This window comes from Bos indicus, chromosome 4, assembly GCF_029378745.1.
Source record: "Bos indicus isolate NIAB-ARS_2022 breed Sahiwal x Tharparkar chromosome 4, NIAB-ARS_B.indTharparkar_mat_pri_1.0, whole genome shotgun sequence".
Classification (NCBI taxonomy): Eukaryota; Metazoa; Chordata; class Mammalia; order Artiodactyla; family Bovidae; genus Bos; species Bos indicus.
In genome coordinates, this window is record NC_091763.1 from 49,366,377 (window position 1) to 49,390,500 (window position 24,124).

General features: G+C 43.0%; 1 protein-coding gene across 1 annotated transcript in view; it reads right to left on the reverse strand.

Annotated features, from left to right (window-relative positions):
- The window catches only part of LAMB1 (laminin subunit beta 1), a 76,936-nt gene extending 53,289 nt beyond the window's left edge, over nt 1-23,647 (reverse strand). The window contains exons 1-8 of the mRNA XM_070787755.1: nt 23,499-23,647; nt 23,267-23,368; nt 22,078-22,253; nt 18,673-18,808; nt 15,217-15,290; nt 6,828-7,016; nt 6,674-6,737; nt 1,676-1,878 (exon numbers count right to left, since the gene is read on the reverse strand). Of these exons, the coding sequence (XP_070643856.1) occupies nt 1,676-1,878; nt 6,674-6,737; nt 6,828-7,016; nt 15,217-15,290; nt 18,673-18,808; nt 22,078-22,253; nt 23,267-23,303 (879 nt within the window). The 5' untranslated portion in view covers nt 23,304-23,368; nt 23,499-23,647. The remainder of the gene's footprint in view (nt 1-1,675; nt 1,879-6,673; nt 6,738-6,827; nt 7,017-15,216; nt 15,291-18,672; nt 18,809-22,077; nt 22,254-23,266; nt 23,369-23,498) is intronic.
- Between the last annotated feature and the right edge of the window lie 477 nt (nt 23,648-24,124).

Consider the following 24,124-nt stretch of genomic DNA (forward strand, 5'->3'; position numbering starts at 1 on the left):
CAGACTAAAATCCTAATTATAAGGTGATTTTGCAAAGACTGAAAAACAGTTCCAAAGCCCACACCACAGGACCCTATAGCATCTGAATCAAGAGTACAATGTACCATTAGATGCATGGGGGTGACAGGACTACAAGAGGTTAGCTACACACAGGATTTGTTACACTGAGAAGAATTATCATCTACCTGGCATTCTCTGTAAGATGGAACAATAAGATCAGAAGGATCTATTCTCCCTTTAGGCTCTGTTAAAAATTTAACTTTCTCTGTGCAATAAAAGTTCTAACTGGAGGAAAGAGAAGGCAGAAGTTTTAGACAACTGAACACACTCATTCCTGCATCTTCACCTTCGTAGGTGAGGACTAACCCTCTTTGAAAAGGTCAACAGCAACTAAGCAAGGCACACCTTTCATCCAGAAGTGAGGCCTATGGTCCAGTGCAAGCCCCAGTGCACAGTCAGGAAAGCGAGATGTGAATTTCCATTTGCCATGTACTTACTCAAGACCCTTTGGCAAAAGACTGAAACTCTGGTCTCTTCTAACAGGAATTATCAATTCATTTAGAAACTGGAACAACACCCTAACTTTATCCATTTGGCAAGTATCCAAGTCCCCCTTTTTAAAATTACATAATTTGAAAACACAGAGAAAAACAATTATCATATATTAATGCATATATGTGGAATCCAGAAAAAAAAGTATAGATAATCTTACTTGCAAGACAGAAATAGAGGCAGAGAACAAAGGTATGGACACCAAGGAGGAGTGGTAGGATGAATTGGGAGTTTGGGATTGATATATATACACTATTGATCCTATGTATAGAACAGATAACTAAGGAGAACCTACTGGATAGCACAGGGAACTCTACTCAGTGCTCTGTGGTGACCAAAATGGGAAGGAAATCCAAAAAAGAGGGGATATATACACACACACACACACACACACATATGGAGGGCATACCAACCCACTCTAGTGTTCTTGCCTAGAGAATTCCACAGACAGAGGATCACATGGGGTCACAAAGAATCGGACACAACTGAAACACCTTAGCACACACACGTGTATATATATACATAGAGTTGATGCACTTTGCTGCACAGTAGAACATTGAAAAGCAAGGAAGCGCTGATTAAAACTAATTTTAAAAATTTGAAAACACAGCATAAAAGTGGGAAAAGAATGAAACTTGGAGATCAAGATACAAAGTCCACTGACTCCTAAATGGTAAGCCGTGATTCTAAGTTCAAATTTCCAGTTTCTCTGGGCTGGTGTCAATTTATGCTTTCTGGCATGAAGGCTGGAATGCTTGTGGTTTTTAATCTTTCCTCAAGATTGGACTGTCAGTTGAGAAAAGTTTTTTTTTTTTTTTTTTTTAGTTGAGAAAAGTTTTTAATCCTTGTTGTATAAAATGTATACCATAGAGGCAGCCTGCAGCCACAATTTTCAAAAATTAATTCAGTGTTTGTGAAACGAGTAGTCCTCACATTCTTGCAGTCCAAGAAAATCAGCAAACAGAAAATGAAAAAATCAACCACTGGAATGGTACAAAAGGCTATTAAATTTAAAGGGAGTCTGGACAAACTCAAAATAAAAAGGCTTACGCTAAGACTAGCTTCAATTTGCTTTTAAGAATCACCTGTACAAAGGAGAAGCCTTCCTGGAGCACGTACTTACCATTCCTTCTACTTCTTCACTGACTCCGTCCACCGGGGCACACTCGCTGGCGTGGCCATAGCAGAAGCAGTTTCCTCGAACCACCATATCGTAAACTGCGTAATAATACTTTTCTCTGATTTCCATTCTGGAATCCAAAAGGTTATCTCCCAAAGTATGTAGTTTCACAAACTTGATCCTCAAGTTGGTAATTTTTAAGAGATCTACGAAGGTCACCAAGAAGATGAAAAGTTTGATCAAAGAAGCAAGACTTTGTTTGCAATTAAGACAACACTTTTCTTCTTTATAGAAACACATGACAAATAAAAATAGCTTATGTAAAGTTTACTTCCCTTTCATGATCTAGATGCATGTAATAATAAAGTTTAGCCTAAAGTGACAGTCTCTGGAAGAAAGGTTACTCTCTTCTCATCACCATTTAGCAAGAACATATATTCTGTGATGGATTTGTTGGCAGACTGATGTTGCAGAAAGAAGTGTGAAAGTAGAGAAATTTAAGAATGCAATTGCATGCTTGCCAGAAGCCACTGGCACACAGTAATCTACACTACTGCAATACCATCGGGTTCCCACAGCAACTAGTGTTAGTCTCAAAATCAGAAAATTCCATTTAGGTGGGCAAGAATTTATCAAAGCACCCTAATTGTCATTATTATTGTAAGATAGTTAGAAAACATGTTTGTGTTTATTTCTGGAGGGAAAAAAATGCTACCTGAAATTTCCCACCAATCAGATGAAATACAAGTTACTAAAATCGATTTGACATGATAGGATAACCATAATCAAGGGACTGACCATCTCAAACAAGTTTTGAAGCACCATTACAACCTACACCTTTTTTGATCCTTGTTTTACAATACAATTTACCAATATAATTACCAATATAATACAGTAGCATGAAGATAAAGGAGTTTAGTATTGGGATGTTGGGGCAGATTGCTTTCCTAAATAGAGGTTCTTGTAGAGAAATGTCTCTTATTTGAACTTTCCTTCCTTTTCCTGGGTTTATAGACCAATGCTTATTACAGAAGCGGGGCCGTCAATTACATTCTCTAGTAACTTGATAAAGCAACAGTCATATAGCCTTCTCCATCAGTATTTTCATTAACCACTAAGTTGCTAAACATGAGTTACTAAACAGTCTACCTGCCCTTCCCTTTTAGCTCCATAGCCTGAAACTGCTTCTGAGCTTTTCTTTCATTTCTGTCGATGGATTCTTACAATTTACAACACAGGACAATGGGGCATTTGCCCAATACATCAGATACTTTCAAAGCCTAGATACAATTTTAAATACTTGTAACATATGCACGGCATACAATGAAGACTATAGAAATAGCTGTGGGTTGAAAGAGAAAGTCTATGAGGCCATGCATTCAACTTAGGCTCTTTGTAAAAGCAAAAACTAAACAGAGAAATTGTGGTACTACTTCGCTGAATGGAATTTCTGAATGCCAGCATTTTCTCCTGCACAGAACGAGCACAAGTGCCTATTGACAAGAGGCCAAAAAACAAACTTGAAGAGCAGCTGGAGTATTTAGAAACCCTTGAGCTGATCTCTGTGGAAGTCCTCAGAAGAGCAACTGTGCTCCCTTCGAGCTCTCCTGCCATATTTAACGACATCTAAGCCTCAAATTGATTGCTGTTGTAAGAGGCACAATCACTTCTGAAGTGAGTCTCAGAGGACTCAGAACAATAGGGACAGCTAAAGAGATATTGTTCCCTTGATCACAAAGTAAATCCAAAGCATGATCTGTTACAATGGATGCTTGTTTAATATAGAAATAGGTTTTCTGATGCCATTGAACAGCAAACACAATAGAATTCTAATGGCAGCACATTCCCCAAGTAAAACAAGTACCACCCAAAAGGAACAAACTTAAGAGTCCATTGAGAGACCCAGGAAGTGTTGGTCAAGGAACGTGTGCAGACACTTCTCGCAACTGGATTTTGAGAGCAGGGAGCACAGGTCTCCCAGAGCACACTTAGAAATGGCACAAGGCTGAACGTGCCATTAAATATTTGATATTATACTAAGTGAAGTCAGACAGAATATCGCTTATATGTGGAAGCTAATTTTAAAAAATGATACAAATGAACTTATTGACAAAACAGAAAGATTTACAGATTTTGAAAACAAACTTATGGTTACCAAAGGGAAACATGGCGGGGCGGGGGTGGGGGGAAGGAGAGCTAAATCAGGAGCTTGGGATTAACGTACACACACTGCTGTATATAAGATAGATAATCAACAAGGACTTCCTGTATACAGCAGAAGGAACTCTACTCAATATTCTGGGATAACCTATATGAGAAAACAATCTGGAAAATAATGAATATATGTATAACTGAAACACTTTGCTGTACACCTGAAACTAATACAACAAGGTAAACCAACTGTACTCCAATAAAAATATTTTTTTAATAAAATTTAAACATGTAAAAAATGTGTTTGATGATAGGATGAATAAATTCTGGACCAGAGATGATCTGGGCCACTTGAAAAATTAATTTAAGTGGGGAAACAGTACTTTCATGGCAATCTTCCCTGGAGTCCTTCAATTCTACTCTTTCATGCTGTGAGCTGGGGGGTAAGGATGTGTGTGCGCGCCATGGGGGCTTGGTTCAAATTAGGGGAAGACCAGCAAGACCCTGCCCCAACTCTGCTCAGCTGACTGCACCTCAGCAGCTGGAGAGAGGGAGCCTCACCTTCGCTCTGAGGTGTGGGACCCAGTCTAGAAAAGGTCTGAGTGACAGCTGAAGGCAGCAACAAGAGTGGCAACAGCTTCACGGATCCAGCACTTTCTATGTGTCGGGCGCTTTGGTGAGTCATTTATATATATTAACTCATTTTCCTTCCACAACAACCAAAAGGTCAATATGATTATCTCCATTTACAGATGAAAAAATAAAGACTAAGAAAAGTTTTAAATAAATTCCTTGCCTAAGATCACAGAATATACTGGAGCTAGAACTTAAACCCAGCTCTGTTGGACTCCAAAGCCCATTCTTTTAATTAGTGCACATTCTGCCTCCCAAGATCAAATTGTATTTTTGTGAGGACATAAGCATGGTTACTGAACAATGGAAAGCCCTCTGAACTGAGAGTCATAACAAGAACACTTAGGATCCGACATTAAATAGCCAAGTCACTTTGTGCATGTTAGTCCAACCCTCTAAGCCTCAGTTGACTCATCTGGAAAATGGAACTACAACCCTCATTGATCATATTAAGCAAGGTTGAGACCCATGATTTCCCCCAGGATTCTTTCTTTTCTTCTTCCTCTGACAATAAGAGCCCTGGCCAAGAGTTTGAGAACACACACAGCCACCAGCCAGAGAGGATTCCCAGCATCTCCTGCCGTGTAGCCAGGGGACTACTTTGGCCAATGGCGTGTGAACAAATGTGATGTATGGCTTCTAAGCCACTTGCCTTTTACTTGCCCCCTCTTGCAGGTTGGTACAAGGATAAGGTGAGGTTTTTCCAGGTCTCACCATGTGGGCACAGACTATAAGCCACAAGAAACTTGGGAACCTAGGTGATCTAATGGCTACAAGTGCCTGATTTAGCAATAAAAATACAAGGTGCTCAGTTACATTTGAATTTCAGATAAACAACTAATCATTTTGGTACAAATATGCCCCAAATACCACATGAGACATGGTTTTCCTCACCCACAAATATTGCATGAAATATGCTCATACTAGTCACAAATACTACAGGGGATATAGTTATGCTAAAAAATAGTTTATCATTTGTCTGAAAATTCATATTGAACAGGGTTTCAGCCTGTATTTTATCTGGTAAGACTGCTTGCTTGTGGCAGGTTGAAAAGTACTTTATCTGGAAATCCCTCTGGGTAATTCTGTAAGAGAGAAATAAACTTTTTTGTTTGAGATGCTGCATTTTGGGGGACACTTTGTTAGCAACATCCTAAAAGTGAAAGTGAAAATCACTCAGTTGTGTTCGACTCTTTGCAACCCTATGGACTATAGCCCACCAAGCTCCTCTGTCCATGGGATTCTCCAGGCAAGAATACTGGAGTGGGTTGCCATTCCCTTCTCCAGGGGATCTTCCCAGCCCAGGGTTTGAACCCAGGTCTCCTGCATTAAAGGCAGACTCTTTACCGACTGAGCTGCCAGGGAAGCTAACCTGTACCTTAATTATGCATGTGAGCTCTGTCATGTCTAACTCTTTGCAAACCCATGGGTTCCTCTGTCTATGGAATTTTCTAGGTAAGAATACTGGAGCAGGTTGCCATTTCCTTCTCCAGGGTCTCTTTCCAACCCAGGGATTGAACTCATGTCTCTTGTCTGCCTGCATTAGTAGGCAGACTGTTTACCAGGTGAGTCACCAGGGAAGCCTTAATTATACATATACATAATTATATACGTATACACATAATATATAGGATATATATTAATGTATCATACACACACACACACAAATATCATATATGACTTTCCAGTTGGTACTAGTGGTAAAGAACCTGCCTGCCAATTCAGGAGAACTTAAGAGCTTTGGGTTTGATCCCTGAGTCGGGAAGATTCCCTGGAAGAGGGCATGGCAATTCACTGCAGTATTCTTGTCTGGAGAATCCCATGGACAGAGAAGCCTGGTGGGTTACAGTCCACAGGGTCGCAAGGAGTCAGACATGACTGAAGAAATTTAGCACACATATGTTATTTTTATATACATATATACATACATACATACATATATATAACAAAAAAGTAAATAAAGTATTATATGACCAGCATAATGGTTTGAGGACTTATGACATCAACCTTTTACTCTTATCAAAATATGTTCCTGTCAGTGAGGACTTTGATTATTGCCAATTTCAAGAGCTTCTGGTAGAGCACTGCAGAGAAAGAAGGAAATGAAGAGGGTGGATTTAGCACTGAGTATTTAGATTCTGGGTAGCAGTGGTCTGGGTAAACTTTCTCCCATGATTGCTGTTTTCCATCCAAGCTTTTATTTGAAAACAGGCTTACTCTGTATCCTTGGACTGTAAGGATCTTCTATTCTGAAAGCAGGATCTAAAGCACGAAATATCACCTAAAAATAGACATAAGAGCAATTGATATTTTTGCTATGATCAAAAACTGGATTTGTAAATAGCATGGAAAATAAAAAGTATAAACAAACCTCTCCTTCCGTTGAGGGCTCAATGTCAGAATATCGGGAATCACAAATTATGTCGTCAACTTTCTTCATGGGGCCGGTGGAAATGCCGGGAAATGAGCTCTCACAGTCATAAGCAAAGTATCTGTATACACCCCAGGTTTTTCCAAAGTCAGACGACCGTTCTATCAGCATAGCAGCTGGACGGAATGTCTAAAGGCAGGGTAGAAGAGACTCACTGCATGCTTTTATTGGTTATCTATATTTTTTTAAATCCCAGAGGAAAATATCACTCAACTGTGTACTACAAACCCTGACTGCATGTGGTTGGTATTTCACTGTGGCTGGATTTCAAATACTTCAAGCTGTTCCACGGAGCCTCTTCTTGCAGCAGTGTCGCACCTCTAAATACTGCACTTTCTCCCACCCTATTAGAGACTAGTAAGCTGTTTCTCTTTAGAAGCTGATTATAAACAGGCCTTAGTGCAGACAAGTTTTGGCACATTAAGCCACCATGCCCATGACGTGCAGCTGAGGTTGAGTGCTTGTTCCTTCATGCCATCATTTAATCATTCAGTAGATGTGTAACGACAGCTACTCAGTACCAGACATGGTCTAAGTGCTGTAACTCGTCCAATAAGGTCCAGGAATGTGTAGAAATCATTTGCAAAAATACCCATCACACTGTATAGTAGAGTCACATGCAGTGTGCTTTGGAAAAACAAGGGGAAGGAATTACTAATGCAAGAAGCTGGAGAACCCTGAAATTCCAGCTACACACCCCAAAGTAACTGAAAGCAGAGACTCAGATGACTCTCATACATAAACATTCAGAGCAGCATTATTCATAATCACCAACAAGTGAAAATCACTCAAGTGTCCATCAACGGATACTGGATACACGAAAGGTGATACACATAAGCAATGGACTATTATTACTCGGCAATAAACAGAACTGAAATTCAGATACTTCCTATGACACAGATGAACTCTGGAAACATTGCTAGGTGTGGTCACTCACCTAGAGCTAGACATCCTGGACTGTGAAGTCATGTGGGTCTTAGGAAACATGTCTCTGAACAAAGCTAGTGGAGGTGATGGAAATCCAGCTAAGCTATTTAAAATCTTAAAGATGACGCTGCTAAAGTGCTGCATGCAATATGCCAGCAAATTTGGAAAACTCAGCAACGGCCACAGGACTGGAAAAGGTCAGTTTTCATTCCAATACCAAAGAAAGGCAATGCCAAAGAAAGTTCAAATTACTGTAGATCTGTGTTCATTTCACATGGTAGCAACATAATGTTCAAAATCCTTCAAGCTAGGCTTCAGCAGTATGTGAACAGAGAAATTCCAGATGTACAAGCTAGATTTAGAAAAGCTATAGGAACCAGAGATCAAACTGCAAATATCTGATCATAGAGAAAGCAAGGGAATTCCAGAAAAGCATCTACTTCTGCTTCATTAACTAGACTAAAGACTTTGATTTTGTAGATCACAACAAACTGTGGAAAATTCTTCAAAAGATGGGAATACCAGACCACCTTACCTGTCTCCTGAGAAATCTGTATGCAGATCAAGAAGCAACAGTTAGAACTGAATGGACTGGTTCAAAATTAGAAAAGGAGTACGTCAAGGCTGTATATTGTCACCCAGCTTATTTAACTTATATGCAGAGTTTGTCATGCTAAATGCCAGGCTGAATGACTCACAAGCTGGAATTAAAATTGCTGGGAGAAATATCAACAACCTCAGATATGCAGATTGTACCATTCTAGTGGCAGAAAGTGAAGAGGAACTAAAGAGCTTCTTGATGGGGGTGAAAGAGGAGAGTAAAAAGTTGGCTTAAAACTCAACGTTCAAAAAACTAAGATCATGGCATCTGGTCCCATCACTTCATGGCAAATAATGGGGAAAAAGTGGAAACCGTGTCTGATTTTATTTGCTTTGGCTCCAAAAATCACTGCAGATGGTATGTGCAGCCACAAAATTAAAAGACGTTTGCTCCTTGGAAGAAAAGCTATGATAAACCTAGACAGCATATTAAAAAGCAGAGACATCATTTGGCCAACAAAGGTCCATCTAGTCAAAGCTATGGTTTTTCCAGTATTCATGTATGGATGTAAGAGTTGGGCTGTAAAAAAGGCTAAGCACCAAAGAATTGGTGCTTTCAAACTGTCATACTGGAGAAGACTCTTGAGAGTCCCTTAGACAGCAGGAGATCAAACCAGTCAATCCTAAAGGAAATCAACCTTCCATGTTCACTGGAAGCACTGATGTTGAAGCACCATTACTTTGGCCACCTGATATGAACAGCCAACTCGTTGGAAAAGACCCTAATGTTGGGAAAGATTGATGGCAAGAAGAGAAGGGGGCAACAGAGAATAGATGGTTGGATGGCATCACCAACTCAATGGATATGAGTTTGAGCAAAGTCTGGGAAATAGTGGAGGACAGGGAAGCCAGTGTGCTGCAGTCCATGGGGTCGCAACAAGTTGGACATAGCTGCTGAACAATAACAAGGGTCTTTAAAAGGGTAACTATGGCAAATGGATGGGGAAACAGTGGAAACAGTGACAGACTTTATTTTCGTGGGCTCCAAAATCACTACAGATGGTGACTGCAGCCATGAAATTAAAAGACGCTTACTCCTTGGAAGAGAAGCTTTGACCAACCTAGACAGCATATTAAAAAGCAGAGACATTACTTTGCCAACAAAGGTTCATCTAGTCAAAGCTATGGTTTTTCCAGTAGTCATGTATGGATGTGAGAGCTAGACTATAAAGAAAGCTGAGCACCAAAGAATTGATGCTTTTGAACTGTGGTATTGGAAGAGACTCTTGAGAGTTCCTTGGACTGCAAGGAGATCCAACCAGTCCATCCTAAAGGAAATCATTCCTGAATAGTCATTGGAAGGACTGATGCTGAAGCTGAAAATTCAATACTTTGGCCACCTGATGTGACTAACTGACTCATTTGAAAAGACCCTGATGCTGGGAAAGATTGAAGGCATGAGGAGAAGAGGAAGACAGAGGATGAGATGGTTGGATGGCATCACCTACTCAATGGACATGAGTTTGAGTAAGCTAAGGGAGTTGGCAATGGACAGGGAGGCCTGGCGTGCTGCAGTCCATGGGGTTACAAAGAGTCGGACACAACTGAGCGACTGAACTGAACTGAAAGTAAAATTATGAGGTCATTGGAGTGGGCCCTAATCCCATATGACTGATGTCTTTAAAGAAGAAGATATATTAGGACATAGACAGGTACAGAGGTAAAGACCCAGGGAGAAGACAGTCATGTACAAAGCCAAGGAGGGAAAGAGGCCACGGAAGAAACCACCTCTACTGACACCTTCATCGCAGACTACATGCCTCCAGAACTCTGAGAAATACATTTCTGTTGTTTAAGTCACCCAGTCTGTGCAGTTTGCTACGGCAGTCCTAGCACACTAACACACCTTCCCAACACATCTGTCTGACAGATGAGGAAATGAAGGCTCAGAGAGATCACCTAACTCGCCAGCTATTCGCAGAGAGGCTTCAATTGAGGCTGAGTGAAGACCTATCAAATCCAGGCTGAATGAAGATCTTTTCTGCCTCTGGTTTCTGGTGTAATAGCAGCCTGAAAAATGGATGTCAGAAGGAGGAAAAGGACAAGAATTCTGGAAACAAGCAGGACGCAGATATAGGAGGTTGTGGTGAACAGGGACAACTGGAAATATGAGATGAAACAAAATGAACTCTAAGAATAAGCAAATGCTTCAACAGTGATGAATGAAAGGTAAGCTGACTCAGCCAACAGAATCTGAACAAAGGCACTTCTGAATTCCAACCAGTGCTTGACTCATAGAGAACAACTGTTGGGTGTTAGATAGGCTTGAGGACGTATTGGACAACACAGGGAATATAGCCAATATTTTGTAATAACTGTTACTGGAGAGTGACCTTTAAAAATTATATAAAAATGAAAATTTTTTTCAGAGAGATCAAATGTTGCAGGCCAAGATGACCAAGAACTTGAACATATCATATCATAAAAAACACTTCATATCATAAAAAAATAAATAAAATCTGGGTGACAACTTGATAGAAATCTGGGTGACAACTGAAGTGAAAAGCAGTACATGCCCAGATCTCCTCACACCTTCCTTAATAATCTTGACGGTCTTTCTCACTGATAAAAGGAGACAAGGATAAGGAAATGGAAAGTCATATTTTGATAGATTCTTTGGCTTATGCATTTACTAGTTGTTCAGGCTTAATTTATTTTTTACCTATTCAGAAATATAAGGAAATAATACTTTATATTAAACCTGAGAGAGTATTAGGCTAAGAATTTTAAAATAAGGGGGAAAAAACCCCAATAACTAACTGAACCATGGCAAACCCTCCCACGGGACACACCTCCTGGGTGGTGACACCTGGAGAGAGACTAGCCTGATGTCTCTATGTTGCAAGGGAGCCTTACAGCTATCCTGGCTGTGCTTCCTTATTCCTCCCTTCTGGAACCTTCCAAGTCCCAAAAGGCCAAATTCCTGTGAGGTTAGGAAGCTGCTGGAAACCAGGACAATGCATTTTACCTACAGAAGGGAAGTCTCTCTATGCTGTTTGCTGAGTCATTGACCTTCTCAGGCCTTACATTGCTGCGTGGCTGTTTCTGAATTTATACTAAATAAAAAAGCTGTGAGCTTGGAAATGTCTGGCTATGTACAAAAACAGACTGTCAATATGCTAACTAGATTATGCAAGCCTAAGAAAATCCAATCCAGTTAGTAAGCATCTATCTGCCTGAAAACATTCTCATATAATCCAGCAGTCCCAAGCCTGGGCCTGTATCCAGACTATAATTCAAAAAGATGTTCACATCAGCACTATTTATAATAACCAAGACATGAGACAACCTAAATGTCAGTCTACAGACGAATGGATAAAGAAGATGTGGTACATATATACAATGGAATGCTACTTAGCCATAAAAAGAATGAAAGAATGCCATTTGTAGCAACACAGATGGACCTAGAGGTTATCATACTAAGTGAAACAGAGAAAGACAAATACCATATGATATCCCTTACACAGTTAAGTCCCCTACATATGAACTTTCAAGTTCGGAATTTTCAAAGATGTGAACATGTTACTACCCAGACATCACTGGATCTTTTTTCTTCAAGAGAGTAGATAGAATTGGATCCAGCAAGGAACCAGAACCTGTGCCATCAACATCAGGCGTGGGTGAAATCCCAGCTTGCCCTCCGTCTTCCTTGTTGATGACCCTTTAGCTCTACCATCTCCCACCTCCTTTCCCTCCTCCAGTTGGTAACTCTTCTCGCTGTTCCCTTGATGCCAGCCCCCAGATGTCAACTGTTGCACTGTACTACTGTACTTTCCAAACTATTGTAAGATTAAAAATGTTTTCTTTATTTTTTGTGTTGGCTTGTTCTTTTATGTATCATTTGTGTGAAAAGTATGATACACCAATTATAGTACAGTACTACACAGCTGATTGTGTTAATTAGGTACCTAGGCTAACTTTGTCGGTCTTACGAATAAACTGGACCTATGAACTCTCAAAACAGAACTTGTTGGTACATATGTGACTTACTGTATGAAATTTAAAATATGACACAAATGAACATATCTATGAAACAGACTCACAGATATAGAGAACAGACTTTTGGATGCCAAGGGGGTAGGGATAAATTGGGAGTTTGGGATTAGCAGATGTAGCTTTTATATGGGCTTCCCTGGTAGCTCAGCTTTCCTGGTAGCTCAGACAGTAAAGAATCTGCCTGCAGTGTAGGAGACTCAGGTTCGATTGCTGGGTTGGGAAGATCCCCTGGAGAAGGGAATGGTAACCCACTCCAGTATTCTTGCCTGGAGAATTCCATGGACAGTGAAGCCTGGCAGTCTATAGTCCATGAAGTCACAAAGAGTCAGACACAACTGAGTGACTAACACTTTCACTGTCACACTTTCTGGTGGCTCAGAAGGTAAAGAATCTGCCTGCAGTACAGAAGACCCAGGTTCAATCCCTGGGTCAGGAAGGTGCCAGTGGAAAAGGGAAATGCTACCCAAATAAATAAGGTTCTACTATATAGCACTGGGAACTATATTCAATATTCCACAATAAACCATAATGGAAAAGAATATGGAAAAGAATGTGTATATATATGTATATACATATATATATACCTGAGTCATTTGTTGCATAGCACAACATTGTAAATCAACTATAGCTGAATAAAATAAATTAAAAAAAAAAAGAAACACACTCTTCATCCTCATCCCCTTCCTGTCTTCACCACTCTTAATGGTATCAGCAGCCTCCAGGTTCCCCAGCTCGGACATCTCAGGAATCTTTGATTCATCCCTTTCCTAACCCTGCCTTCTGCTCTTCTGCTTCTAATCTTTCTTCAGTTCATGGTTCAACCTTTGACTCCCTTAACAAACAGAGGCTCCTCCTCTGGGTAATGACTCAAAGTTAGCAGTCGCAGAGGGTAGCAGAGTATGGCAGCAAGGGGTGATGTATGATTAGAAAAAGCTCACCACGTCAGACTGCCAGGACGCCAGTTACAGGAGGTGGCTCCCTCCTAGTTGAGAACCACAGCCCTGCCTAAGTCAGCTCCCCCTTACCGCGGACCTTGAGAGCCCCTGCCTCTATGCCTTCTCTTCTCCATGCCTCAGGCCCTCCTTTGCTTTTCCTCTTGGCTCCCTCATTTCCTGAAACACAGGTCTCATTTCCTGTCCATGGCTCCCCATCTCCTATAAAGTTCACACTCCTCAGGAAGGAAGCAAGGTCCTTCTGGCTATAGTCTTACTTCCTGTTGGTCCCCTCACTGGCCCAAGTGTAGACATTCAAGGCATGTCTACATAGTACATGCTGAACAAACTCTGTCCAAACTGTCCCACAGACAGAGAGAGAGAGAAGGCCTTTTCCTCTGTCAAGAAGGCCTTTTCTTCTACCTCTTCCTCCTAAAATCCTGCTCACTCTTCCTGACCCAGGTCAAGCGCAATCACAGTCCTCTCCTTGTAAAGCTTTCTCCTTTATTCCAGGCTAAAATGAATCTCCCCATCCTCCATGCTGATGTACATTATCCGAACTTCTGCTATAGCAGTGAACACACCTTGCCTTGTATCGAGTTATTTGCAAGTACACCTTCTTCCCAGGTGGCACTAGTGGTAAAGAACCCACTTGCCAATTCAGGAAAACGGGTTCAATCCCTGGGTTGGGAAGATTCTCCTGAAGGAGGGCAGGGCAACCCACTCCAGTATTCTTGCCTGGAAAATTCCATGGACAGAGGAGCCTGGTGGGCTACAGTCCACGGGGTTGCAAACAATCAGACACAACTGAGCAACTGAACAACAGGCAGACAACATCTGAGGCTGAGTCTTAATTCTAACTGCCAGGTTGAGCTCATGGCCAATGAAGAAACAAAGTGGTTTAGAGAAAGTCCTCCCCCGCCTCATAGGAGTAGGTGTCACAGTGTAAACCTTCCCCCTACCTTTTCTCCAAGCAGCAAGAGTGGGTTCCTGGGGAGAAGCAAGGGGATGAACCCAGGCCTGGGGACAGGTAGCCCAGCATCTCCCCTAGTCACATTGACCTCAATGCCCACCCCTGACCCTAGGCCTCCCCGGTTCATGCAGAGGACACAAGCAAGACTTTAGTGGTTACCTGCCCACATGGTAAATCAAATCTACCCTGGGCACCTTTTCTAAAACCTGCAAGGGTAGAGATAAGGCCCCCATGCCCAACAGAAAACGATTCAAAAGTGATTTTAATCTGAGAAGCAATAAGTAAATTATGGGTTTTGTGTGCACCAACATGTACTTTAAGCCATATGAAGCCTGTCATTTCCAGGCAGCTGCTTAAGAAGAAACAAAGAGACTTTGTACAGGGCCATTCCTTAGTCCTGGAGTCATTTTACATCTCTCAAAGAAAAAGGATGGGAAAAACATCCTCACTGAAGAAAGCAGGCACATTTCTTAAAGAACTGTAAAACCGTTCCCACAAATTTTGCAAAACCTTGAAAACTAAAGATAACACACTTCCTTTCCAGTTACCAAAGTCAGCATTAAAACATCAACCCAAGGGGGTAGGGATTTATTCTCCAGATGTTTTACTGTGGTTTGGGAGTGAGTCAAAGCTGTCTCTTTCCATGGGGAAATTAACAGATATCTAATTAAAAGTTTACAGTCGAATCATAGAACAGTGGCTCTCTCTACTTATTGCCACAAAGATAGAGTATCTGTTAAGTGTAGTTATCCATGCCCATGTTTAAAAGCTGCTCAATTATCCTAATTTATAGCAACAATAATGTTTAGGTTCCCACTTAGCCCAACTCACAACAGCCATCCATTCTGAAAGGGGGAATTACACAATGCTCTCATTTCTGAGAAAGAGAAGGATTCCTTACCTTGAAGGTCATGATGAGATGAGTGAAATGAAATTCTGCTTCCAAATCCAGTTGGATAGTGACATTCTCCACGCCTATAGGATATTTTTAAAAAAGACAAAAGGAAATAGCAAGGTAAACAAGAACATCTGTGAACAATTGAGTCTATTTTCTTCAACTATCTTTATGCTCCTCATAGAAATTCTCTCTGCAGTCCACCTTAATCTGAAGATAAGATAATAACAATAACGCCCTGACTTGATTGAGGTGATAAAGCACATCTCAGAATGACTCTTTGGTTGGTCATAAATCATTCTGGAGTTCAACGTATTGAATGTGCTCCATGGAACAAGACATCTGGCAGAAGGCCTTTTTAGTTGCTGTCAAGAAAGACATCCTTTGCTTAGCAAAAACTAAAAGTCTTTCCAACTCTCTAAGCCAAGGGACTCTCAAAGGGGAAACGAGAGGGGGCATTTCCTGTGCACAGTAGGGGTTCAGCTCTGCAGTCTAAAGCACAGGGACACAATCCAGTCGAAACACAAATATTCCTTTTTGTTTCTATGCAGCAGCAAAGAAAACAGGAGTCCATCATGAATGTGAGTTACGCTCCAATTTAGAAAAACCTATCCCCGTTGGAGAAGCCTTTGGGTGCATTGCCACAATGGAGAAATAATGCCAAAGAGACAAAGAATGGGTCAAATAAATAAACTGCCCCAGAACAAATACTAACATCTTCCCTTTCAGGGGAAAGCCTGAACAAACAAATGAGCCTTTGCACTATGCCCTGGGGGTCAAGTCATCCCACTTTAAAAGGCTAAAAAGGCCACTGGAATTCCAGGGATGGAAAGCACCTCCTCCACAATCCCCTGGGCCCTCGAGCCTGCCTGTTTGGTAAAGGAGACCTTTCCAGGTTTCTTGTGCTCCAGAGAGCTTTTGGGGGTTCAGCTTCCGGACCAAGAGAGGTCTTAAATGCAGAAAGACAGGAATGTGTCAGAATGAATCATGTCACAGGCTGGTGTATTTTCAGGAAATCAGTAAGACTTTTGAAATAAACTCTCCCACTGGAAAACAGCCAAGTCAATTGGGGGTGGGGGTGGGGGAGGGAGGGAAAGTAGTCACTGGAACGGATATGAGTTAGTTGGAATGTTAAAGAAAAACAGTATCGTCATGCTAACTAACCTTATCTAACTTCTGAAAAAGAACCATATTACAAACCTTATCTAACTTCTGAAAAAGAGCCATATTACAAACCGACTCTCAAGGTTTCTTTCTGAGCAACATGTTAGCTAAGCAACTGTCCGTCTCTCCCTTCCCAGGCTTTTAAGTACCTGAACTATTTGTTTAAAATGAAGAGATAACGAAATAATGTAAAGTCAGAGCAAGACTAGGACCAGTTCTGTAACATAAGAATGTATCTGCTGATGTGGGCTTGAAAAGCACATTCCATTTTAGATTCCTAACCTGATAAAGTGCTACAGGTTTTTTTTTTTTTTAATATGGGAAGAAAAATCCATGGAGAAAAGAACCAAGATCATTCTTCTATGGTGTATGGTGTATGGTCAGACCTGGGAATAAAGCATGAGGGCTAAGTTAAAAGCAGTTGCACATTCCAAGCCCGTTTCTGGGCCTGAGCACTGATAATTTAATGCATCATGTAAAGCTCAACTTGGATAAAACACACAGAAAATAGATAAAAATCACATTCATCAAGAAACTTCAATTGTGAACTATCAGACAGCAGAGAGATGATAGGAGACAGTAACAATCCGTCTGACTTTCTAAAGACGAAGTTCCATCCATCTAATCCTATCTAATCTCTTATAACAGAGACAGAGCTCTCAAGACTCTTGGTTTGAAAATCCCTTCTTTCGGGCCTTTGTCCTCTCTTGTCCCACAAACTCAGAGTTGTGGAAACTGATTAACACCTGACGTAACCAAGAAAAACCCTCCTCGAGAACTACAGAATTTGATGAACTATTTTACTGTCTGTATCAAGTATTAACTTGATACTGATGTTGAGGCACCCTTCTGTCTTTTTTTTGGCCGCACCGCACTGCACCTAGTTAGCAGGGATGTTAGTTCCCTGACTAGGGACTGAACCCTGTGCCATCAGCAGTGAAACCATGGAGTCCTAACCACTGGACTGCAGGGGAATTCCCAAGGCATCCTTCTAATTGTCTTTTGGTCTCACTGGAAAAATGTGGACAGTGAGATAGGTCCCAAACTTGTAATCAGATCTATGCTATTTCACAAGTCCCCTGTGACTCAAGTGCCGACTTACAGAAACTTCTCTTTTACCCCGAACTCTCAACTTAGATACCCTCCTATAATAATTAACAAGGCTTTAACTGATAAATTGCTTTTTGACATCTAATCTATCTCAATCAAGCTGATAACCAATGGAGTCCCAAAGCTTACCAATGAATAATCAACCTTCCCTAGAAATCAATAGTAGAAAGCATGCACAATTTCATAATCAATTAGAAATAAGTCTATGAAGAGACTTCCTCCTGGGAATTCCCTGGCGGTAGAGTGGTTAGGACTCCATGCTTCTGCTGCAGGGGGGCCCAGGTTTGATCCCTGGTCGAGAATTGGATCTTGAAAGCCTTGTGGCGCAAAAAAATGCTTCCTTTTTACAGACTGATAAATAACTGCAAAGCAGCCCAAAGCTTCCTGAGCATAGAATACATAATAAAGGGATCTAGTAGTGCCCAGGCTTCCTCTGGCCAAGCTTAGATTCACTTCTTTGAGAGTCCTTTCTAATAAATGCTTTTTTAAAAAAAGATATAAAGTTAACTCATTATTAACAACACATTAACTCTACTGTTAGTTGCCAAATTTCAGCATTTGACTTGGAAACAAATGCAAAACTAAGTTGAGCTTAGTTGCAGCACAATAGTAACATCATATTGGATGAATTTATTAAATCCCAACCCAAATGGCAAAGAAAGGAAAAAGGGTTGGATTCACACACTCATTAGAAAAGTTGACTTAGGGTCATCATCCATGTTGAGTGTCTGAGAAATTATGTCTAGTGTGTATTCATAGTACTATTACTAAATGTTCTCTAGATGGAGGAAGGTGGTGGGCGCTGATTTTGCCCTTTCTTTTGGGATTGATCAAAATGAAAGATGGCTGTTTTGCAGAAGGATAAGGGCCTGAGTGGGGCAAGGCCTTCCCATGCCCTCCCCAGACTGCCCCAGCACATTGCCACACTCCCCAAGGGCCCCTCAGGATGAAGACTACGAAATCCTCCTTTGGTTTCACATGAAAGACTTCTTTCTTACAGGAAGTGCATACTTTAAGAAGAAGGATCAGATTTTACCAAGAGAAGTCAGTGCTCTGGGCAGTAAATCTGTCGAAGGCCATAATTCCAGGATAGGGAAACCAATCGTAATTACAAACACCCAGGCGCCTGTAAACACTTTCCAGGTAACCAATCACACTCCATGGAAGTTATTCCCACACCACACATACCATTTTCGGATTGCCACCAGATCTTAAGGCGGTTTGGAGCAAATGTCGTGACCACATTTTCAATGAGATGACTGTCAGGGTTGAGGGTTTCATGATAAGGATCTTGTGAATTGCATATGAAGCATTTTTTGTCCTCCTGAAAGCAAAGATAGTTTCACGAGTCTGGGAAGCAATCACACACTCATATGCACACCAAAAATCAAGTCCACAATACAAAAATCAAACCTACTTTCTTCAAGAAAAACGAATGTGCCAAAATTACTTAAATGACCTAGCACATGTCTTTCACTTTTTAACTTAACGGAGTATGATATACTCCTGAAATTTTCCTCTTCTCTAGCAAATTCAAGGTCAAAAGTAAAAGAAGGCATTGTTTCCACAAGCTATTAATTTAATCAAAATGAAATTTCTAGGCTTAAGCCTTAATCTCAATGAATAGCTGGAAAAGCTTACTCTTGAGGCAAAATGCAGAGGAGGTTTTAGAGAATTTTTGCTGACATAAAGCAAACTGAAAATAAAAAGAGAACAATTCAACTGGCTTGATTTTCCAAAACCTATATAAGGCAGAAACCAAGTATTCAGTTCAGTTCAGTTGCTCAGTCGTGTCCGACTCTGCGACCCCATGAATCACAGCACGCCAGGCCTCCCTGTCCATCACCAACTCCCGGAGTTCACTCAGACTCATGTCCATCGAGTCAGTGATGCCATCCAGCCATCTCATCCCTGTCGTCCCCTTCTCCTCTTGCCCCCAATCCCTCCCAGCATCAGAGTCTTTTCCAACGAGTCAACTCTTTGCATGAAGTGGCCAAAGTACTGGAGTTTCAGCTTTAGCGTCATTCCCTCCAAAGAAATCCCAGGGCTGATCTCCTTCAGAATGGACTGGTTGGATCTCCTTGCAGTCCAAGGGACTCTCAAGAGTCTTCTCCAACACCACAGTTCATTAGTCAGATATATTTAAGAAGCTTTGGGAACGACAGATTAAGACTTCTTAGCTTCTCTCCTGCCCCGACAGCGAATTCGTGGCAGCAGCATGCAGGCTAGCTCACAAACTGCTCAGAATATCCAGGAAGGGGACACCAGGCTGCCCTGTCAAGTTGGGAGCACTGACAACTGGGACCAAGTCAAAGAATGCCAAGGACCTGAACTGAAAAATCTACCACTACTTTCAGTTTTAGAGCAGCTTTAAACTCCTGGCTTAACATTTGCCTTCTACCTAAAATGTGAGCCACGGCCAAAACAGCCTTCTTTGCACTCCATCATGGTGAATTGTAAACAGCAGCATCACTTAATGGTTCTCTTTTCCACATGAGGCTGGGCTCTCTACCCAAGTTTTTCTGAACTGCTTATTAGGTCTGAAAATGATGCCGAGGCAGAAATCTGTTGAGACCCCACACACATCTTACAAACAACATTTAACACATTATCCACCTATGGATTTTTGCAGAAAGTAATGCCTGTGGTTGGCAATTTGTTACGTAAGTGAATACTGAAACACTCCTGTCAATAATGTTTGGGTAATGAAGGATGGATTAATATGTCTCTGGTCCTCCGGTCAGCAAGTCATTAAGCAAAGGTGATATCCTTGTAAGGACAGTATCAACCTACGATACTGCATTTGTATGTATTTAGCTAGCTATTGGTTATCACCTTCTTCCCAAAGGGATTTTAAGACTGGCAAGATATACTAACTAGAAAACAGAAACCAGAAATCAGGAATGCAGGGGAACCCTGGACACAATAATTCTGATTCCTGCCTCAAGTTTTACACCTGTTCAATGTTTGAGAGAATTACATGCCCAGTTCCTTTCTCTAGGCTCTGTATCTGAAGCATAGCATGCCTCCATGTGTGCTCGGTCATGTCTGACTCTTTGCAACCCCATGGACTATAGCCTGCCAGGTTTCTCTGTCCATGGGATTTTCCAGGCAAGAATACTGGAGTGAGTTGCCATTTCCTCCTCCCGGGGATCTTCCCGACCCAGGTATGGAATCCATGTCTCCTGCACTGAAGAAAGATTCTTTATCACTGAGCCACTGGGAAGCCCTGATATCTGAAAAGCGCCCCACAATTTCATGGCTAATCATACAAACTAGAGAGTCTGGCTCTACTTGCTTTTAGACAAACAGTCCAATTCTCATTCTGGTCAAAGCAGGATCTGGTGGATTTTTCAGGATCTGGTAATTCATTTACAGGATGTCCTGGCCTTGGAGGTAAATGTTAGCATAATATTTTAGGTGAAATTTACATGCTAATGTTAAAAAAGGTAACATCAACTGCTTTTGGTGACTTGTAGTCAAGGAAACTAATACCAGAGAACAATTACCAGAACTTTAAAAAAGTGTAATTATAGCCTCCCTTCTAATCAGGAGGAAGCAGTCTAGACATCTCTGTATAAACCTGGAAGCAAATAAGTGGAATCTACTTTACCACATTCCTTTGGTTTAATTTATCAGGTTTTCAGAAAGGGCTCTCTTTCTGTTTTTTAAAAGTGACTCCATTTGAAGGCATCTGCATGCAAACCACAGAATATCCCGTCCCTCTCCTGAAGGGCAGATCTACATGTAGGGGGAGTGACCAAATTTAGAGCAATTGACTTGGAACTTACCCTGTACAGGAGCCTAAACTCTTATGTTTGCTTTACAGGCCAGAGATATCAGTCTCTTAAAAAAATCAAGGAAATGGATTCTGATTCTGGGTAGTTTATGCTTTGTACCTTCTTTCAAAATTAGTCTTATTAAAAATGTGACCTTTGAAATCTACGATCTGGATCCACTTTTAGAAACAGAAAACACTCTGAAATTTCATTTTGGTCTTCCTCTATCAGGGTACCATGGCAACCAGGGCATTTTGAAAAAGCAAGCATCTGATCTTGATAGCTAATGGAGGTGGATGGGAGCAGCACCAAATGAGGAGAGCAAAACATTGGAGTGCTTTTCTCCATGATTGGAGTGACCTTGCAAGGTATTTGCTAGGGCTGGAATACCCTTTATCCAAGTGAAAGACTTGGGGAAAACCCAAGATCACCACTCAGTATATAAAAAATGAAGAGGACAAACCACCTTTTACATACATTTTCCAAAGAGGAAAGATTGAAAAACAAAATTAAAAAAAAAAAAAAACAACAAAAAAAAAACATGGGCTTTTGGAGACCCTGGGTCAGGGCTTGCGCACGGGCCCTAAGATCTGTCTGCAGCTCTGCCTTTCTATACAGTGGCGGCAGGAAACGTTTGGCGGATGCAACTGTGCAAACTGAGATGAGGGAAAAGGGTGAGCTACCAGCCTGATCCCGGGACTCCCTGACTGCCGAGCTTCCTATCCGGATAGCTGGCAGGATATGGAGTCTCCTAGGCCTTCCCCTTCGGTGGGGACTGGAAGAGGTGTGCGCGGAGCCATCTCTCTGCCCTCACCTGGAGGTGGCTGACGATACAGTAAGGCTCGGGTTTGTGCAGCCCGCAGGTCGAGGTCACTGAGAGCTTCTGCGCTCGGCCGATGAGAAGGTCGCCTGTGGCCGGGTAGCAGCTGCCCTCCGCGCAGCCGTAGCTGAAATCGGGTTCTTGAGCGCTCACTCCGACTCCGCACAGGGCTGTGGAAGGGGCAGGCGGACAGCGTAGGGCACAAGCAGGGAGCGGGCCCATGCAAAGAGAATAAGCAGGGGGCGGAGACAGAGTAGATTCGGGGAAAAAAGCAAGATACACAGGAAAGAGACACAATGGAGTGAGGCCGGGAAGGCAGAACGTGGAGAGAAGGATTCAGAAAGAAACAGATACAGCAGGTTTGTCCAGTAACTGAGAGCATCACTCCTAGGAAGCCCACCTACTCTCGCGCCCACCCTGATCAGCCCTGGGAAGCAGCTCCGGTCACTACGAGGTTCCTGGACCCGGACGCAGGCGGCCAAACGCCGCACACCCACTAGTATGTGAACTCGCACGCACACGGTAGCCTGTGCATCCTTGGGTGACAGTGCAAGTGTGTGCGTGGAAATTTGTAAGCGTGGGGACGCGTGAGTGTGTGTGCCCACACACTCGGAGGTCGCCTACGCTTCGCCGGGGACGGGGGATCATGGGGTTCGCGGGGAACACCACTGTCCCGAACAAGGGGCGAGTGGTCAATCCCTGAGGCTTTTGACTGGCTTCAGCGATTCGTCATTCCAGAGAAGCTCCCGATCTAGCTGTTTCTGGCGCCATCCGGGGGCAAACAGCGATGGTTAATTAAAGCCACATGGCCCCAATTTGTTCCCAGGATGAAGCCTGCACTCAGCTCAGGCACTCTCCCGGATGGGCTTCTGAGGAGCCCTCGCAGCCTGACCCCAGAGCCCAGGAAGCCTGACCCCAGAGATGGAGAGTCCCACCGAAAAAGGGCCGGAGACACAAAGCCCAGAGCGGGAGCTGCGGGAGCACCCGGAGCTCTGGGCACAAACACCCCAGGATGCGGTCCCCGGCCACCACCGAGGGCGCTGGCGATTAATCCCAAAGCAGATTTCTATCAAGTCCCTCTTCCCACAGGCTTCCCCCAAAGCTGAGTCCAAAGGTTTGGTTATTCTTCCTCCAAGCCCACCCCTTCACACACACACCCCGCGCCCCCTTTCCTCTGAATTACCTAAGAAACTGAACGCGAACACCTGGAGCCGCCCCATGTCCAGTCCCTGCAGCCCAGGGGACACGGCCACCGAGCCGCCGGCTGTTTTCCCAGTCTTCTTTTCTAGAGAGGTGGAGAGAAAAAGGCAAATATTCAGAGAAGAGGGGGCCCTCGCGTTTCCTGCCGCTCCCACGGAAGCGAAGGGTGGGAGGGTGGGGAGGGAAACATCGCGCCGCCACTGTGTCCTGCTCACCCGGCGGGACGAGCGCTCTCTCGGCGCCTGGCAGCCCCTGAGCCCAAAGAAGGGAATTAGAAAGTTTCGCCCTGGGAGGAACCAAGGGAGGCGCCTCTGCTCATGCGCACACGCGGAGTCAGGTCGGAGGGAGCCGGGCGGCCCCTGCTTGGCGGGGAGGGGGTGAGGTTCAGGTCCCACCCTCCCTCCGCCCCTCCTTTGTTTTAAGGCTGCATCTGCGGATGCGATGGGGTAGTAGGTCTTCCAGTTCCGTGCGGGGCTGCTGGGAGACCGCCGGGTGCGTGTCCTGAGCGGTGCGCTGGGGTCCCCGAGGCGTTCGGGCGGGTCTGGGAGGTAGGTGTTCAAATCGCCTGGCGGGCGAGGGGGCTGGTCGGGACCTACCGCTTGCTCCTGCATTTACATTTATAAGGAGTGAGTCACGAAGAGGTGCCCAAGGCTGTAAACTCTAGCGCTAGGCGTGGGCTGGTTAACCCTTTAGAAAGAGGGTCACCTGGCAGGTTGTTTCCGAGAAAGCGGGGAAGCCCCCTGTCCTGCTGAACCCGGACTCGGCGCGACCTCGGATGTCTTCATTCCAAGGAAGCAAAGTGCTCTTCGCTCCGCTGCCTTTGCGCACCAACTCAGGACCT